The 20920-nt window shown below is 35.6% G+C and overlaps 1 protein-coding gene across 2 annotated transcripts in view; it reads right to left on the bottom strand.

Moving 5' to 3' along the window:
* Nucleotides 1–20920, bottom strand: part of CRY1 (cryptochrome circadian regulator 1) — an 81865-nt gene that overhangs the window by 16122 nt on the left and 44823 nt on the right. For both annotated transcript variants that reach the window (XM_037846570.1, XM_037846569.1), the window contains exon 2: nucleotides 10496–10604. In XM_037846570.1, coding sequence (XP_037702498.1) covers nucleotides 10496–10604 — 109 coding nt within the window. The remainder of the gene's footprint in view (nucleotides 1–10495; nucleotides 10605–20920) is intronic.

Below are 20920 nucleotides of genomic sequence, written 5' to 3'. Positions count from 1 at the left end.
GTCTTCTTATCCATGAACATGGAATATTTTTAGATCCTTTAAGGTCCCCTTCTATTTCTTTTAGTAGAGTTATGCAGTTTTCTTTGTATAGGTCTTTTACATCTTTGGTTAAGTTTATTCCTAGGTACCTGATTTTTTTAGTTGCTATTGAAAATGGTATCTTTTTCTTGAGTGTCTCTTCAGTTTGTTCATTTTTAGCATATAGAAACATTACTGACTTATGTGCATTAATCTTGTATCCCGCTACTTTGCTAAATTTGTTTATTAGCTCTAGTAGCTGTATCGTCGATTTCTCAGGGTTTTCTAGATATAAGATCATATCATCTGCAAACAATGACAGTTTTACTTCTTCTTTTCCAATCTGGATGCCTTTTATTTCTTTGTCTTGCCGGATTGCCCTGGCTAGCACTACCAGCACAATGTTGAACAACAGTGGTGACAGCGGGCATCCTTGTCTTGTTCCTGATCTTAGAGGGAAGGCTTTCAGTCTCTCACCATTGAGTACTATGCTGGCTGTGGGTTTTTCATATACGCTCTTTATCATGTTGAGGAAGTTTCCTTCAATTCCTACCTTTTGAAGTGTTTTTATCAAAAAGGGATGTTGGATTTTGTCAAATGCTTTTTCAGCATCTATTGAGATGATCAATTGATTTTTCCCTTTCGAGTTTTTAATGTGTTGTAATACATTGATTGATTTTCTTATGTTGAACCATCCTTGCATGCCTGGAATGAACCCCACTTGGTCATGGTGTATGATTTTTTTAATGTGTCTTTGGATTCGATTTGCAAGTATTTTGTTGAGGATTTTTGCATCTGTATTCATTAGGGAGATTGGCCGGTAGTTTTCCTTTTTTGTAGCATCTTTGCCTGGTTTTGGTATTAGATTGATGTTAGCTTCATAAAATGAGTTAGGTAGTGTTCCATTTTCTTCAATGTTTTGAAAGAGTTGAGTAAGATTGGTGTCAGTTCTTTCTGGAAAGTTTGGTAGAATTCCCCTGTGAAGCCATCTGGCCCTGGGCATTTATTTGTGGGAAGATTTTTGATGACTGATGGATCTCTTTGCTTGTGATGGGTTGGTTGAGGTCTTCTATTTCTTCTCTGGTCCGTCTAGGTTGTTCATATGTTTCCAGGAAATTGTCCATTTCTTCAACATTATCCAGTTTGTTGCCATACAGTTGTTCATAATATCCTCTTATAATTTTTTTTAATTTCTTCAGGATCTGCAGTTATGTCACCTTTTTCATTCATTATTTTGTTTATATGTGTCTTCTCTCTTTTTGATTTTGTCAGTGTAGCTAGGGGCTTGTCAATCTTGTTGATCTTCTCAAAGAACCAATTTTTGGTGATATTTATCCTCTCTATTGTTTTTTTGTTCTCTATGTCATTTATTTCTGCTTTAATCCTTGTTATTTCTTTTCTTCTACTTGGTTTAGGATTGGTTTGCTGTTCATTTTCTAGCTTCTTCAGTTGATCCATTAGTTCTTTGATTTTGGCTCTTTCTTCCTTTTTAATATATGCGTTTAGTGCTATAAATTTCCCCCTTAGCACTGCTTTTGCTGCATCCCATAGGTTTTGGTATGTTGTGTTCTCATTTTCATTTGTCTCTATGTATGTAGCAATTTCTCTTCCTATTTCTTCTTTAACCCACTGATTGTTTAGGAGTGTGTTGTTTAACCTCCAGGTGTTTGTGAATTTTCTAAGTCTCTGATGGTTATTGACTTCTAATTGTATTCCATTGTGGTCAGAGAATGTGCTTTGAATAATTTCAATATTTTAAATTTATTGAGGCTTGTTTTATGTCCCAGCATATGATCTATTCTGGAGAAAGTTCCGTGAGCACTAGAAAAGTATGTGTATCCTGGTGATTTGGGATGTAATGTCCTGTATATGTCTGTTAAATCTAATTCATTTATCAGATTGTATAGGTTTTCAATTTCCTTATTGGTCTTCTGTCTGGTTGATCTATCTATAGGAGAGAGTGATGTGTTGAAGTCTCCCACAATTATTGTGGAAACATCAATTGGTTCCTTTAGTTTTGCCAGTGTTTCTCTCATGTATTTTGTGGCACCTTGATTGGGTGCATAGACATTTACGATTGTTATTTATTCTTGTTGAATTGCCCCTTTTATTAGTATGTAGTGGCCTTCTTTGTCTCTCAAAACATCCCTGCATTTGAAGTATATTTTATCTGAGATTAATATTGCTACACCTGCTTTCTTTTGGCTGTAGCTTGCATGAAATATTTTTTTCCATCCTTTCACTTTCAGTTTCTTTGTATCCCTGTGTCTAAGATGAGTCTCTTGTATGCAACATATTGATAGTTCACTTTTTTTGATCCATTCTGCGAATCTATATCTTTTAATTGGGGAGTTTAATCCATTTACATTCAACGTTATAACCATGAAGGCATTTCTTGAATCAGCCATCTTATTCTTTGGTTTATGTTTGTCATATTTTTCCCCTCTCTCTATTAATATCCTTTATTGTACCCATACCAAATCTCTTTAGTACTGAACCTTTCTCCAAGTCTCTCTGTCCTTTCTTTGTTTCTCTTTCTGTAGGGCTCCCTTTAGTATCTCCAGTAGGGCAGGTCTCTTGTTAGCAAATTCTCTCAGCATTTGTTTGTCTGTGAAAAATTTAAGCTCTCCCTCAAATTTGAAGGAGAGCTTTGCTGGATAAAGTATTCTTGGCTGGAAATTTTTCTCACTCAGAATTTTAAATATATCGTGCCACTGCCTTCTCGCCTCCATGGTGGCTGCTGAGTAGTCACTACTTAGTCTTATGCTGTTTCCTTTGTATGTGGTGAATTGCTTTTCTCTTGCTGCTTTCAGAACTTGCTCCTTCTCTTCTGTGTTTGACAGTGTGATCAGTATATGTCTCGGAGTGGGTTTATTTGGATTTATTCTATTTGGAGTTCGCTGAGCATTTATGATTTGTGTATTTATGTTGTTTAGAAGATTTGGGAAGTTTTCCCCAACAATTTCTTTGAATACTCTTCCTAGACCTTTACCCTTTTCTTCCCCTTCTGGAACACCAATGAGTCTTATATTAGGACGTTTCATATTATCTATCATATCCCTGAGGTCCGTTTCAATTTTTTCAATTTTTTTCCCCATTCTTTCTTTTATGCTTTCATTTTCCATTCTGTCATCTTCCAGGTCACTGATTCGTTGTTCAACTTCCTCTAGTCTTGTACTATGAGTGTCCAGAATCTTTTTAATTTGGTCAACAGTTTCTTTAATTTCCATAAGATCATCCATTTTTTTATTTAGTCTTGCAATGTCTTCTTTATGCTCTTCTAGGGTCTTCTTGATCTCCTTTGTATCCCGTACTATGGTCTCATTGTTCATCTTTAGTTCTTTGAATAGCTGCTCTAGGTGCTGTGTCTCTTCTGATCTTTTGATTTGGGTGCTTGGGCTTGGGTTATCCATATTGTCTGGTTTTTTCATATGCTTTATAATTTTCTGTTGTTTTTTGCCTCTTGGCATTTGCTGAACTTGATAGGGTTCTTTTAGGATTTGTAGACCAATTGAAGTCCTTATCTCTAATTTATCAGATCTACTGCTTTGTGGAGTACACTTTCTCTAACTAATCAGCAGGTGGCGTCCACGAGCCACCTGTTCTCCACAAGCCAGTTCTCACCTGCTTAGCCTTTTTGGTGAGTGGGGGAGTGAGTCTTGTGGGGTCCAATTGGTGTACCAAGCTTGCGTGTGTAGTTGGTGTTGCCCGCCCTGTATATGGGGCGTGTTTCTGGGCAGTCAGGGAGGGGGGATGGCTCTAACAATCAAATCTCCCTGGTGATCCTAGAGTTTTAAAGCTGCTGCAATAGCCTAATCCTTCAGTTCAGTCCTGCCACAGTTTGTCTCTGCCACTGACCCACAAGTCCTTGGTATTGGCGTATGGCTCCTGAGACTTGCAAGTGGGCCCCTCTTCCAGGCTGTGCACCCCGGGTCCTCTGTTGAGGGATGACTGTGCTATGTCACAGGTGAGTGCCGTCCCCCCAGGGCAGTTCTGCGCTGCTGGGCTGTGTAGGGAGGCTCCCAGTCTGCTGAAATGATGGCTGAATGGGGCTTTGTTAATTCACACTGCTCCACCTTCCCAACTCTGGGACAATCAGCTGAGGTTGCAGGGAAGGCTAATGTCCACGCCCAGTTTTGTGGTGTGTGCCTGTTATTTGAAGCACTTCCGTCACACTGGGTTGTCTGGGGCAGCTCTGGGCTATGGGGCTGGTGATGGGCAGGAGTGTTTCCTCTCCACCAGGATGATGGCTGTGAGCGGACATCCCCCTTTTCTTGGGAACTTGTGGTGTTTAGTGAATTTTCTCAGCCACTGGATTATTGCCTTTTGTCTCAGAGCTCTCTTAGTTCTGCTCTTGTCTTGACCTGCCCAAATTGCAAGTGTTTGAAGCTTTCTGTATTGGGCTTCTTAGAGTAATTGTTTTAGAAAAAAAAAAAAAAGGATTAAAAAAAAAAAGGGCCCTCCTCAGAGATCTAATGAGCTATTGAAATGCTAAGAGACAAAGCAATTAGGGCCATTAAGGAAAGGTCCACAGGGCAGAGAGATCAGCTTTTCTTCGGGATTTGCATATGAGCCTCAGGGCCTGAGCTCTGCCCTTCCCCTTTCTATGTTCACCAGAACTCCAAAAATCCTCCGCTTTTATTTTGGAGTTTTTCGTGTTGTTTTTTTCTATGCCTGTCTCCTCTCTGCTGGGCTGGCTGCTCTCAGATTCTCTGGTGTCTGGTCTCAGTCTATCTATGGTTGGAGTTTGGATCAGTAGAATGAGTTTCCGATAAGGGCTGCCACTGCAGTTCTCCCTTCTCCTTCCCGGAGCTGACAGCCCCTCCTCCCACAGGACTGAGCCTGGCAGGGAGGGGCGCGGGTCCCCTGGCCGCAGAAACTTACAGATTTCGCTGATCTCAGCAGTTCCACGTTTTCATGAGTGTTGTATGAAATATGCCCAAAGTCAGATTGCTCTGTGGTGTCCAGTCCACGCAGTTCCTGGCTTTCTACCTACTTTCCTGGAGGAGTAACTAAAACATTCAGCTCACCAGTCCGCCATCTTGCCCTGCCTCCTATATTAAGTTCTTTAAATATATCATCTCCTTATAGTGATTTTAAATGAGGAGACTGTGACTTAAGGGAACTAAGTAATTTTCCCAAGGAAGTAGTGTTTTTAAATTCTAAAATCTACTCTGATATATCACACAAAGAAAAAAAAAATCACCTGTAATTCCATCATTATTTAACTGACTATATGGTAAGACACTGAAATTCTCCAAATGCCTACAGATTAGAGAAGGGCTGTTCCCAATGTTTGCTCTTTAATTCTTTTAGTTGCTATTATAAACCTTGTACATCTTTGTGCATACATTTTAAAACATCTTTGGACAAATTATTTTCTAGAAATAATTCCTTGAAAACAAACTGATGGATCAAAGATAAACACATTTACAATATTTATAAACAGTGCCAGATTTTCCACCAGATATACTGCAACAATTTGAACTCCCCATTAGAAGCACACCAAAGTGTTCGTTTCCCACACCCTTGCCAATAAACTGTATCAGTGATTTTTAAAATCTCTGTTGAATTACTAGACAAAAAATATATCATTGTTTTAATTTTCCTTTCTTGAAAGTCTCAAAGCATACACACCAAACTGTTTATAGTTGTAAAGTTACCTTTGAGGAGAATTTGGGAGTGTGAAGAACAATTTTTTATTTACACAGTACTGTACTGTTCAGATTTGTTAGTACAAGCATGTATTGCTTCTGAAATTTAAAAATGAAATTAAAATAAGAGTAGGATAACACAGTATTTTTGTGTTCTATTGTAAGGCTGTATAGAGTAGTTAAAAAAACAGAGTTCAAAAACTGGCTCAACCGTTTGGGCAAGTTTTTAGACTCTCATCCCTGTTTCCTAATCTATAAAATGGGAAGAAAGTAAGTAGAGTGCTTACAAGAGTGTCTAGCACACAGTAAACACCACGTAAGTGACAGCTACGGTAAAATGAAAACATGTTACTGAGTTGCCGAAGGAATAAATGAGATAATACATGTAGAAGTATTTAGGACAGAGCACAGTACACAGTAAGCCCTCAAAAATTTATAGTTATTATAACTAGCCTTTGTCTGTGTCTTCTTTGTTTTTAGTTGCAGTTTATATTTGCTTGGTTGCAGGGTTAAATTTTCTCCTATAGATTTGAAAGAGTTCCTTATATCTGAAAGATAGCAACCTTTTCTCTGTCATATATTTTGCAGATTTAAAAAAATAGGTGTCTGCAGTTTAATTCCATGATTTTTGATACATAAACTTTTAGTTTTTAGACAGTAAATGTTACTGTTTGAGAAGAGTCAATAAATATCACCCTTTCCCCTTTTCCCTCTTGAGTTTAGATATTAAACCAGAGAGCTTAAGATCAAAATATAAACTACATTACAAGTAAAACTGAAACGGAGAAATCATATTAGGTTTAAGGGCAGGTAAACATGCTACTATTTTACCCTGGAATTAAACAGATTTAGGTACCCAAGAGATAGGCAGTATCACTTCCGTGGTGTGGGCCTATCCCTATAGAACGTACATGGAGGAAGAGAGCAGTTTGTGTGCTTTCTGCAACTGAAGAGAGGGAAAAGAACAGTCTGAATGATACACACCAGCTCCTAAACTAATCAATGAGATAATACACTTCTTCTCTGAAGATAAATTATTGAACATCTCTCCACAAGAAAGAGGAAAATTTAAGGAAGAGAAGATTCCCCAGAGTAAATTTATTCATTCATATACCAAATATTTATTAGATTCTTACTATGGGTCAGATACAGTAGGTGCCTGTCCTCCTGGAGCTTATTGAGGAAGACCAACAATACATAGGTAAATAAATGAATATATAATAACTGTTAGAAAAAAGAATGCTATGATAAGAGAATTAATAGGGGATAAACTGGTAAGCAAATTATCTACCTTTTTCTTGGCTGTCTGTACTGATTAGGACTTCTAGTGAAAGCAAATATTCTACTTTGTTCTTTCTTAGGTAGAGAACATTCAATGTTTCACCATTAAGTATGATGTTATCTGTGCTTTTTGTAGACATCCTTTCTCAAACTGAGAAGTTTCCTTCTGTTCCTAGTTTGGCAAGGTTTTTTTTTTAATTATTATTATTTTTTAAATCACTAATGGGTGATCTGAAGTTCATCAAATACTTTTTCTGCATTTATTGAGATAATCATAATATATTTTCCTTTACTCTATTATTAGGATGGATAATGTTAATTGCCTTTTAAAAATGTTCAATTTATTTTGTATTCTTGCGATAAACCACTTGATCATGACAGTTTATTTAATTTAAAATATTTTAGACTTAATCTGTTAAAACTTTGTTAAGAATTTCTGAGTCTATGTTTATGATGGACACTAGGCTATAACATTTTTTTTTCCGTAAAATTATTTCATCACGTTTTAGTATCAGGGTTGTACAGGCCTCATAAAATGAGTTGGGAAGTGTTCCCAATCTCTCCCGTTTTCTGAAAAAGTTTAGAAGAATGGCATTATTTCTTCCTAGATAAAATTCACAAGTGAAGCCATCTTGGGCCTAGAGTTTTATTTATGGGAGGGTTCTTTTTTTCAATTACAAATTCAATTTCCTTAAGAGACACATGGCTATTCAGTTTTTCTTTTTATTCTTATGAGAGTTTTTATAAGTTGTACTGTTCAGGGAATTTTTCCATTTCATCTAGTTTGTAAAATTTATTGGCAATGTGGTGTTTATAATATCCTTTATTATACTTTTAAAGTCTGGAGAATCTCTAGTGACGTCCCCATTTTTATTTTTGATATAAGTAACCTTGCCTGACCTGCACTCCCTTTTTTGCCCTGATCAATAGTGCTAGCAGTTTCATCAATTTGATTAATCTTTTAAAGAACTAGCTTGTGGCTTGCTTGACTGAACAGATCAAGGTTCAGTCAGGAGACAGAAATATATATTTATTATGTACCTATTGTCTAAAACCAATACTTCAAACTCTTCAAAAAAAGTTGCTGCCGAGCCTAGAATCTGCATGGACTTTGCAGCTTACCTGTCTTCCACCAAATATGAAAAATGCAGGATTCAAATGTATAGTAATTTATTTAACACACATATGATTAATCCTGTCACCCAAGTTGAGCCTAAGCTAGTATCTCCTAAGTATCATTTCTTTGGTAGAATGTGAAAAAAAAGAAAGAGGTTAAAAAAGCTATCTTGTCAGCTTATATTGGTCAGATTTTAACTAAGAAAAGTTCTAAGTAGAAAGCATACGATAAAAAAATGACAACAGTTCTATCAGACATAAGTATGTGCACATGTGTGTGTATAAAAAATGCTCTGACCCTATTTCTAAATCTACTAGTTACAGAGTAAAATGAATGAATGGTATAGAGGAGAGGAGATGTATACTCAAGAAGACACCAGTACTGGAGCCACTGCCAACCATCCCAATAAACTAAAGTCACCGTTACAAGCTCTAATCTAATTTTATCTCCAATGTGGGTGAAAGGATTAATTACCTATTAAAAATTTTCCCTATTTGCAGTACTAGCATAATAAAACCAGAAACACTAATTTAAATGAGTCAGCTAGTTTACTGACAAAAGAATCCTCCCTCACAGAAAGTGGGGAAGGGTTATGGGTGGGAGAGGGACCTACTTTTTATTGCATATCCTTTTAGATAGTTTTACTGTTTTTCTTACAATATGCATGCAGTACCTCTAAAAAACAAAAAGTAAAAATCAAAACATTAATACAATAAAAAAGGAATTAACTCCTTCTAGGACTCTAAACATAGTAAATAAATCTGAGAGGGATTTTTCATAGAATGGCATTTTATAGACTACTCTATGCAGCCCAAGGAGTCAAATCACAAGCCCTGTTTTTGTGCTTATGTGTTCATGTATCTGCATTTCATGGCCCATATAGAACTCCCCACCTCTCTGTCAAACTGACAAGCTAGGACATCATATAAACACAAAAGACAGTTGGATTCAACAATATGCTATTTTAGGCAGAAGAAATGTCAAAACAAACAACACAAAAGACTTGATGACTTCGAAAAGTGTTTCTTCAAAAACATGTAAATAAAAGTTGCTTCATTTTTAAAGCAACTGAAGTCCTTTTAGGATTCATTTAACTTATACCAAGCGGATTTAAGAAATGGAGTTGAAGCATTCATCCACATGCATCCTTACGCTTGTGAGTTGCTGATAAACTGCTGCCATTGTTTCTGATATGCTTTCTCCTCACAACTTTTCCAGGCACCTCGGTTAAAGTAGCTACAGTAATGAACAGATGTTAATCAAAGATAACTCTTCACTAGCCAAAACCATTAAGTTAGCTAAAGCCTAAACATTAAAGGTTTTTTATACCTTTATATAAAAAGTATAAAAGGAAAAAAAGGCTAGGTAGTGTTGATTTGATTCCCAGCATTGAGAACATTATCATTCAGGGAAGGAACTGTTCTTTTCTACATTATAAACAGAAATATTGCTATTTTAACAATTTGATGACAAACAGTTGCAAGAAAAAGCAGATATGCATTTAGGAATTCTAATGGTAGTAAACAGAAAAAGAGAATAAAACGGACAGCCAGGAAACTCAGTGTCTGGTTTGAGCACTTCCATGAGCTCAATGTATAACTTGGGGCATCTCATTTAAGCTCCATAAGCCTAATTTTTTCATTTGGAAAAAAAGGGAGAATAAGAATAGCAACTTTTAAACAGTCTATCAAGTTATTTTTAAAAACTAAAATTTTGTATCATTGATAGCACATCAGTTGCTACAACCCTTTGGCCTAGAGAGGTCTCTTCTAAGTATTATCCTCCAAATGTACTAACACATATGAGCAAAGATACGTAAATGTGGGCAAGGATGCTTACTGGCAGCATTATAGGTATTAACAAAAGGACTGTGGAAAAAATAATGAAATGTTTACGAAAAAGCTAGTTAAAAAACTATGGTACATCTATACAATGGAATACTATGGAGTCATTTAAAAGACTGAGGAAGTTATTTGTGCCTGTCAGGGTACAATCTCTAACATCTATGTTTATGTGAAAAAAAAAAAAGCAAGGCAAAGAATGGTGGGCTCCCATCTTGGTTTTTTAAAAAGGGGATGGTACACATACACACACAAACACACATACATGTAAAATTCTTATTTATGCAAAAAACACTTCTATCCAATGGATATCCAAGAAGCTGCGGCAGCAGTTGTTGCTTCTTGGAGGAGGGCTAGTGGTTTAAGGTAATAGGAAGATTTAACTTTTCATTGTAAACCATTTTTTTTTCACTAATTATATCATGTATAACTTTATACATTAAATAAAGGAAAAATACCCAAAATTTTTATTTAAAAATACTTATATTCCCCATAATTTAAATTACTCAAAATGCCTTATTTACCAAATATGTTATTTTCTTTGAGAGAAGATCATTATTTTACGCAAAGATTTTTCAAATTACCTTGAAAAGCCTGGGGAACACATCTGCTGGTTGTCCACGGATTACAAACAGACGAGAATTTAATTTTCGCAGACTGGCATCAAGATCCTCAAGACACTGAAGCAAAAATCTAGAGAGAAGAAAACATTAAATTCTTAAAAATATATATTTAGAAGATGTAAAGAATGGCAAAATCATGGCAATCTAAAAGTTGAAATGCCAATCCATCATCTTACTTCTGATCATCTTATTATCTCTTCCTGATATATAAAGTACATTTCCAGAAACTATATATACTTTATAAGAAAAAAACTACAGCACAAGTTTCCCATAATTTAATGAAGTTTCTAAATTAAATATCACAAGTTTTCATTAAACAAAAGTGACTGTTAGAACTTTAATTTGTGCATATAAAAATTATGTAAAAAATTAACAAAGTAATTAAATCAATTGACCTCATTGTTTAAACATGAAGAAATGGATTCGGGTTCATATAAAAAGGCCACCTTGAAAAATCTACGACATTTTCCCCTGAGGGTAAAAAGAAAACATTCTACTGAATGATCTTGAGCTAGTAAATAATCTAAAAATTTAAGTACGTTAGTAGGTAATATTGTAAACTTCTGAAAGACAGAAAACATAGCGCCTACTTTCAAGTTTATGTTCTAAGGAAAAAGAAACTGATAATAAATAGATGCTAAATTATGTAACTAACTCTTTGAGTGTAGACACTATCAGAGTAATCAAAAAAAGGTTTTATGGAGCAAGAGGGGCTATGTACTTTCTTGGTGAAATAAGTATTAACAAGTCTGATTCACTACAGGTATCTGGGGAAATTGTGGGGCAACCCTGGAAGATGGCTTACTTCTGTTGTACCAAAATGGAGGATTCCCCAAGAGCAAATTTGAAGGAGATGCCATCCCTGAAAAGTTCATCCTCATTGTTTGCTTCATGTTAACTTTATCTAACATTTAATCTAGATTTTGTTTCTTTCAGCTGGACATATCTTATTTCCTCTCTACTTTGCTTCTTTTAGCATTCTTGATCTTTCAGTCAAATATTTATGGTTAAATATTCATCTAATATTATCTGACAGAGCACAGAGTCTGCGCTCTGTCCTACTTGTGAAGAGGAGTGCTAAGGGGCAGGGAACGGCTTATTCCAGAACTACTTTCTGATTTGGTAGCCACTAGCCACATGCAGCCATTTAAGAAGTTTAAATTTAAAATAATTAAAATCTGGAATCCAGTTCCTCAGTCATACTTGCCACATTTCAAGTCCTCAACAGCCACACGTGGCAAATGGCTACCATATTGGAGACTTGACAGACTTTCACCTTTAGGAGCACCATCTCTACTGCTTGGGGAGTCACAGGGCTACACTCATAAGGACATTAAAGACATCTCACCATTTCACCTTAGGAAGTTTCACAGTTGCCTCTAAACAAATAGGGGAAAAAAACTTTCTATATCCTCACATTAACATTTTATCACATCCCGTTTCTGTTTTGGCTGGGAGTCGCCTCCCTAATACCCCGTCTGCATCCCAACCTACCACTATCAATGTGCAAATACTTTGGGGAGAAGATTTTTGCTGTTGCTGTTGACCTAGCAATATAAAAGCATCTAAGTTTCATAAAAACTATCCACTACCATGATTAACTTACCATGTCTGGTAATAAATGTTTATTGGGAAGCATCTGGTTTTATGTATTTCCTTGGCAAGAAGACACTGTAATAGTCAAATAAATAATTAAGGGTCAAATGAACTAGGAATTTTAAGTCTTCTTGAATTTAACTAAAATCTCTTGGTGGAGTAATCCAAGGCAGAGATAAACCCCCAAATTTCTTTTGTACCACCAGTTTCAACATCATCATTAGCAGAACTGATAGCAAGTAGCAAGAGTTCTCCATATTAAATTTTTTGGTGGAAATATTTCTATGTGGTATGAACAGTTCAATGAAGGACCATAAGACAAGAAAGGAGAAAAACGTAAGGAACCAAATAACTCATAAAATGCACAATGAAGCCTGGATTAATGAATAACTGGCCCTTTATTTTTTCCTTTCCTGTTTATAGGCTGAATAAGCATTCTTCATACTTTTCAATGAATGTCCTATGAACCAAACAAAAGTTGGACAGAGTGATATGGACTGAAGTTATGTGTTATAATGGAAGAAGTTTTGCAACATAAGAATTAATTTTGTTTCGGCACGTCATGAAACAAAGGAATAGAAGTTATATTTAAATATGGTGCTTTTCTTCCATAGATGTTATTGATAGTGTTTTCCTTCCATGATTTGGTGTTTTTTCCACAGATATTATCCATTACATCTCTGTGATTTTACATAAAAATCACATACAAATATATAAGTGCTTTAGAAAAAGAAAATAGATACTTTGTACTCAAATATTTCAAGTAGAAAAGACCTGTGAAGAAAAGAAAGGAAGAGAAGGAGGGAGGGGAACACATTGTGATGCTGTTCTTTGATATAAGGCTTTTTGCATTATAACTTTTAAAACTATATGCATATATTTTTGATAAAGTAAAATTTAACTGAAATGTTTCCTATGTTTATATGTATAGAAGAAAATATCTAGTAAGTGTACTTACCAGATATTTGTCAGGGCACTTACCAGATTATTGGTAAGGATACACACTAAACTATTAACAATGGATACCCTTTGGGAGTGGGAGTTTGGAGAGAGGGTACGGAAGAAACACTTCTAACTCCATAGAAAGGTTTTTAACTGATATTTAGCATATATTCCTTCCAAGAATAACAAAAATGAGATATACTGTACCTACTGTAAGCCTGGTTTAATACATGGCGAAAATTTTTTCAAGGCATTAAACATATCTTTATGGCATGGTTTTGTAGTATTCCGTTGCATAGATGTCCCATAATTTAAAAAAATCTAGCAACAAATTACTCTCCTTCAATTAATGCTGAAACGTTCTAATTTCCTCATCTGTAAAACTGGGATACTATTAGGACCAACCTCATAGCAATGCAGTGAGAATTAAATGAATATATGTGAAGTTCTTAGAACGTTGTCTAGCCCATAGTGAATACTATTATGTAAGTGTTATCTACTATATTTTAGTTCCCCTCCTCCTACTTGCTTCTACTACTGCTACAATAATTTTAGTCCTTGTTACCTCTTGCTTGTATTATTTACTGTAATGCCTTAAAACAGATCCCTCTACCAAAAAACTCTTTCCACTCTAATTCATCTTATACATAATTCCAAAATCTTTCTGAGGAACACTCTCCTGGAAAAGGTCTCCAAAGACTCATTTCCTATTGAATTATGGTGCTTGGCAATTAACCAGGTTCAATTTCTACCACTCCCCTTTCCTTATCACAAAACCAAACTACTCTTTTCCCCACATTTTCAATCTCCTGGAGTTAGCTCTATGCTGTTCCCTGGGCTTGGAATGCCTTTCCCAATTACCATCCTACACAAGTTCGTATCTTACCAACCTTCAGTCTTTCAACTGAAAGGAATTTCTCCATCCTCTAAGCTATCATAAGACATTTGTACCTCATCCTAGAGAAACTTCCAGGTTGTGTCTCATATGTATTATACTTCCTTCTGATATGTCTTACATGTCCATCTTCTGATGGATTTCAAAATGATTAAATATCCGTGTCTGGTTCCTACCTAGATACTTTCTTAACCTGTGTTTTGATTTCTACATTTGAAAAACAAATCCCCTTTGTATAATTTGTGAAAAATATTAGAAATAGAATAAAATAACCTAGTAGGGTTGCCTTGTGACTGCTGAAAGGATTAGAAACAGCATAAAATCACCTGGTAGAATCCCTAGCACTTGGTAGACATTCATTAAACAGAAATCATTATTATTGTCCCTTGAGAATAATTTATACATTTTTTAAAAATACGTATTTCTGTATGTAAACACCTGAGCATGATAACAGAAGAAATGAATTAGTTGGAATTACTACACTTTCACACAGAATCACCTTGAACTCATAACTTCATCTGAATGAGACAATGAACTAAGGGTTCAAAGAAAATCTTTCCCAATGACAAAGCAAATATGACTATGAATATATATAACCAGATACAATGTCATTAAAAATCTTATCAATTAATCTCTAAATATGCAATTCTTACTTGAACGATCTTCTCAACATTCATAAGAATTGGAAGAAAATATCATAAAACAAAAATCTCCAATATCTCAACTTCAAAATATCAACCATTGACAGGTGTGACTTCTTTCTGATGCTGAAAAATGTTGTTTGAAAATGTGCTATACAAAGTCTAATCCTTCAACCCTTTATCCTCAACTAAGAAGAGAGATCAGTCAGAGTTCAGCTTCAGTGTTAGAAATTTCGACCTTCATATGTTATAAATCCATGTGCTTAGAACAAGCAATCAATATTCAATGAATGAATGATTTCATACATCCCATTGAAAATATGGAGAATATATTTCTACCAGAAACAAATTTTCAGACCACCTCTAATTCACATAAATACTGTTTTCTTGAAATTACATCTGTTTGAATAATAATGTTATTAACACATGCAATATATTGTTTTTAAATAGGCCAAACGGTAGTAAAACATACTACATCTTTTCATGTAATTGTGTTGCCTACATAGAAGCATAGTTCTCATGCAATTTAATTATAAAACTGATTGCACCACTTTAAACTGAAGAGGTACTAGGTGAGAAAATATATTTTTTCACTTTCAACATCTTAAGGATTTTTTTTTCCTCCAGAGATCACTACCTTATTGCTATTAGAAAAAAAAGCATGCAGTGAGCTTCCTTATACTGCTTCCAAAAGATGATTTCAACATGAATCAACAGAAGTAGTTTCTTAAAATAGGTCATTGCTATAGCAACCGGTTGGCGGTCTGGTGTACTCCTGTCACAATGACCTACTTTTCAGCATGTTTTAGAACAGCTTTATATAACAAGAATTTCTACTTCTGTCTGTAAAACTGTCTAAAAAAGGCAATAGTAAGATACAAACATAATCCTATTATGGTTGAAAACAAGGCATTAAAAATTAACATGTATCATACCAGATACATGCATGAGACAATAAGAGGGTTAAAAAAACAAAGTTCTGAAGATATATCATAAAAGAAAAAATGGAGGTTCTCAATCATTAACCACAGTTTACATCATTTTATTAGAACTTTAAAAATTATAAAGAGCATTTTTTCACTATATATATTGAATAAAGTTTACACAGGCTTCTTTTTCTGGTTTATAATAAAGTTCTTAGTGCTTTCATCTAATTTAATCATCATTCAAATTGTCAGATTATTTGTGATACACATTTTTCCTGAAGAGAATAGTTAGGATTTAATAAGTATGAAATATATATTTTAAAAGCAAAATTTGCATTTTGTCAGGCTCTAATGGCCATAGTTGCCCTATACCCTGACACAATGTCATTTTTTATAATAAATATTTCATAATGCCCTCTTTTAAATCCTGACATGACATTCATACATAATACAACTTTTCCATATACACAATGTTTAAAACATTAATATAATGCTCTAACTGTAACTGTAATAGGAGAAATTAAACAAAAGTAATTTATATTTTAAGAAGTAATCTATACTTCTACAAGTAAATACCTGGTCATGACATTAGAAGACAATGAATTAGTTGTATGCTTTCACCTACAACACAGAATAATTTTAAATTCAATAGCTACCCAAACAGACTGATACAGTTATGTTATACTGGTGACTCTAACACCATGAGCGTCACTGACTTTGATTACATGATTTCCGGAAATGTTGACCAAGACTTAGTAAAGTTCTAAACAACACAAAGTATAATCTTTCCTTGATTTATAGTGATGAATGCATTCTAGGACAACTCAGTATATATTAAAATTGTATAAAAATATCTAGTGTTTATATATATATATATATAAATGGATTTAGGCTCTAGCTTCAGATAACTATAAGTTTTCACTTACATGAAACATCTGGTAGAACACTTGAAAGTTATGTAGGACTCAGGACAGTATTTATTTTGAGAGAAAATCCTTAGCATTGTAAGAAATCTTCCATTCTTGACCCTCCCTATTAATCCTACCAGTACCCTCCAATGATTGGGACCACCAAAAGTGCCTCCAGAAATTTCTAAAATGCCTTCTAGGACGTGATACTGTTTAATACTTACATAATTTCACTCATGAATCTATGAGGGAACAAAGAAATAGGATAAGATTCCAATACTAGATTGGATCTAGATTCCAATCTGGAAAGGGAACTTGAACATGTACATGATATATGTGTCTCTACAGGATCTGTTACTGAAGAATGTAATCTATCCTAAGAGAAACATATGGATACCATTCATGAACTGTGAAAAATCAGGAGGGAGAAATCACTTCTGGATTTCTTTTTCTTTTCTTTTTTTTTTTTAATGTAATGGAGACTTAGGCAAAATTTCAAGGATATGGTGCTAGGAAAGCAGGGCCTTGAAGTATTAATATGATTTTAATTGCTGGATATGGGGACAGACAGTTTATTGATCCCTGGTCTGTAATCTCCTTAAAGACAGACTAGGCCTTGTTCACCACTTCCCAGTGCCTAAATAATGCCTGACATACAGTAGGAGTTCAATAAATATTTCTCTAATGACTAACCAAATAAGTAAATTAATGAAGGCAGGAGAAAGAGATTTTAAAGACTTGATTCAATAATCAATGGAGAAGTAAGAAAAGGGAAAGGGAAAGAGCAGGTACTTTACATCTGTTATCTCTTTTTATATCCCCAACAACTTTACAAGGCATCTCATTTTTAAAATGAGGACTCTTAAAATCATCAAGGTTACTTATATTTTCCAAGGTAATCAGCCAGGCAATGAAGTAAGAATTTTAATCTGGATGCATATGACTCCAAAACCATGCTTTATGCACTACATATCACTGTTTTCCTACAGGATACGCAATAATCTAAAACGTTTTTGGAATGTTAATCTGATAGCATTAAGGATACAAAGATGATTAGAATATAGCTTTTGCCCTCAAGATGGGGGACAAGCAAGCACCTTACTTAAGACAGGTTAGGTTATACTGTGGTAACAAACAACCCAAATCTCCATATGTTAAAATAACTAATGCTTATTTCTCATCCATGTTATCCATCTAGCACAGATCAGTTAAGGCATTTCTGCTCATATTTAATTGGTTGAAGCATGTCATATAGCCAAGCCTGACTTCAAGAAAACAAGAAGCATAAGTTTCCTGAAGAGAGGGACACATCTACCATGTATAACAACATCTACCTACCACAATATTGAAACCAACTTTTATACATTATGTATCATGTGGTGAATTTTATAAAGAAGGGTGTTCCAGTTTGCTAATGCTACCAATACTCAAAATACCAGAAATGGATTGGTTTTTATAAAGGGGATTTATTAAGTTAAAAATTTACAGTTCTGAGGCCATAAAAGTGTCCAGACCAAGGCATCAACAAGACGGTACCTTCAATGAAGAATGGCCAGTGGTGTCAGGAACACCTCTGTCAGCTGGGAAGGCACCTGGCTGGCATCTGCTGTTCCTTTGCTCCCAGGTTACATTTCAAAGTGGCTTTCTCCAAAATGTCTCTGCGTCTTTCTAAGCTTCTTCAGCTCCTGTGTATCTAAGAGTCGGGGTACTCTCATAGCTTCTCTGGAGCGAACTCTGGGCTAGCATCTCCAAATGTCTCCAAGCATCTCCAAGTATCAGCTCTTAGCTTCTCTCCAAAACGTCCCTCTCAGCTGCCCTGAGCTCCTTCTGTTTGTGAGCTCTTTTATAGAATTCCAGTGATTAAATCAAGACCCACCCTGAATGGGCGGGGTCCATATCTCCATGTAAATAATTTAATGTTTTGCCCACAGTTGATTGAGTCACATCTCCATGGAGACACCCAATCAAAAGATTCCAACCTAATCAATACAAATACATCTGCCCCCACAAGACTGCATTAAAGAATATGGCTTTTGGGGGGGACATAATATATCCATACTGGCAAAACAAGTGTTAAGGGCAGCACAGAAGAAACCTAATTCTGTGGAGGGGGGTATAAGGGGAATTGGGGGCAGGGGAATGAGGGGGGCAGGAGAAGACACAAGGAAGAAGACATATGAGTAGAGTCTGGAATCAATAGGTGTTAATCAAAAGATAAAATAGGAAAGGGTAATCAAAGCCAAGAAAAGAATATGTTCAATCAAGGAAACACATAAGAGCAGTATGTGTTTGCATGTGTGCATATGTGTGTGTGTGTGTGTGCTGGGAAGTAAACTGGGAGAATTATAAGACTAAAATTATCATGTTTTCTATACTAAGGTGTGTATCTCCCCCAGTCCAATATATATTTCAAAATATATTCAAAATCAATGTCAAAAGAAACTTACTAGCAAATTCTGTTTTTGACAGTATATTGGATTAAGATACCCTAACAATGAACAACAAAAGAAAACACTATAAAATGCTTCACTGAGTAGCCTCCAAAGTAAAGAATCATTAAGAGGAAAGCAGAGAACTAAAGTCAGCTTTAGCCCCGAGGATTTTTACAGAACCCTGGTAATCTTGAACCTAATCCAGGTTGAGGAGGACAGGCGATAAGCCCAAGGCCCATCCAAAGTGAGAAAGCTAATAATAAACCCTTGGAATAAATCCTGAGCTTCAAAAAGCTTAACCCACAGTGTAAGTGTAAATAAGACATAAATCATAAGTCACACAATGGGACAAGCAAACTTGCCTGGTTGTTACCCTGTCTGGATTGAAAGGAAATAAAATCTCCCACTTAAATGGAAAGGGAAAAATAGTAACTTTACTATATTTAATTAACCACATGATTACAGTAAACATCACCAGTGATAAACAAATCATGGATATCATGTACCCCGATATCTTGTGATGAGAACAGCATTATACCTCTGTAGTATTTCCCCCTAAATCCGTAACCCAAGTCTAATCATGAGAAAAACATCAGATAAACCCAAATTGAGAGCCATTCTAAAAAACTGTTGTTCTAGTTTGCTAATGTTGCCAGAATGCAAAACACCAGAGATGGATTGGCTTTTATAAAAGAGGGTTTATTTGGTTACAGTTACAGTCTTAAGGCCATAAAGTGTCCAAGGTAACACATCAGCAATCAGGTACCTTCACTGGAGGATGGCCAATGGTGTCCAGAAAACCTCTGTTAGCTGAGAAGGCACATGGCTGACGTCTGCTCCAAAGTTCTGGTTTCAAAATGGCTTTCTCCCAGGACGTTCCTCTCTAGGCTGCAGTTCCTCAACAATGTCACTCTTAGTTGCACTTGGAATATTTGTCCTCTCTCAGCTTCTCCAGAGCAAGAGTCTGCTTTCAACGGCCATCTTCAAACTGTCTCTCATCTGCAGCTCCTAAGCTTTCTTCCAAGTGTCCCTCTTGGCTGTAGATCCTCTTCAAAATGTCACTCACAGCTGCACTGAGTTCCCTCTGCCCGTCAGCTCATTTATATGGCTCCACTGATCAAGGCCCACCCTGAATGGGTGGGGCCACGCCTCCATGGAAATATCTCATCAGTTATCACCTACAGTTGGGTGGGGTGCATTTCCATGCAAATCCAATCGGCACCAAAATGTCTGCCCCACAAGACTGCATCAAAGAACATGGCTTTTTCTGGGGGACGGAATACATTCAAACCGGCACAACTGTCAAGGTCATGAAAAACACAGAAAGCCTAAGAAACTGTCACAGAGCAAAGGAAACTAACAAGACATAAGACTAAATATAAGGTGGTATCCAGCATAGAATTCCTGGAAAATAAAAGAATATTAGTGGAAATTTAAACAACATTTGGAGTTTGTTAGCAGTATGAATTTTTAGTTTTGACAAAAGTATTACGGTAATGTAAGATGTTAATATTAGAGGAAACTGAATAAGGACTATACAGGAAATCTCTGCACTATCTTTGCAAATTTTCTGTGAATCTAACGTTATTCCAATTTACTAAAAAAATAAAAAACAAAACAAAAAAAAAAAACTCTAAGAATGTATAACTTCAATACAAATTCATGGAACTTCTGTAGTTCCAGACACCTCAAGCAGAATAGTACATTTAAAGTGGTCCCAAGTTGGTTACAACTTGAGACAACGGTTCAAACAAATCACAAATCTTCTCGATGCTCAGCTTCAATCCATGCCTCAAAGAAATTCCACAAAAAAAAAGTTCCACCAAAAATCAATCACTTTTTCACATTGGGATTGTTGCCAGAACACAGGTGTCATGAAAACCATCACTAAATCGTAAGCCAAAATGGGAAATTTTGAAAAGACTCATACCAACAATGTCATCAACAGACATGTAGATTTGGGCAAGTTCACTATTAATGCCCACCAGATCTATAAACGTGGTAGAACTGACAGAAGAACTATCGAAAAATTTGAGGAGACTGCTA

This window comes from Choloepus didactylus, chromosome 8 (genome assembly GCF_015220235.1).
Source record: "Choloepus didactylus isolate mChoDid1 chromosome 8, mChoDid1.pri, whole genome shotgun sequence".
In the NCBI taxonomy this organism is placed as follows: Eukaryota; Metazoa; Chordata; class Mammalia; order Pilosa; family Megalonychidae; genus Choloepus; species Choloepus didactylus.
Note: the sequence above shows the minus strand (reverse complement) of the source record. Positions and strands in the feature narration are given on the sequence as shown.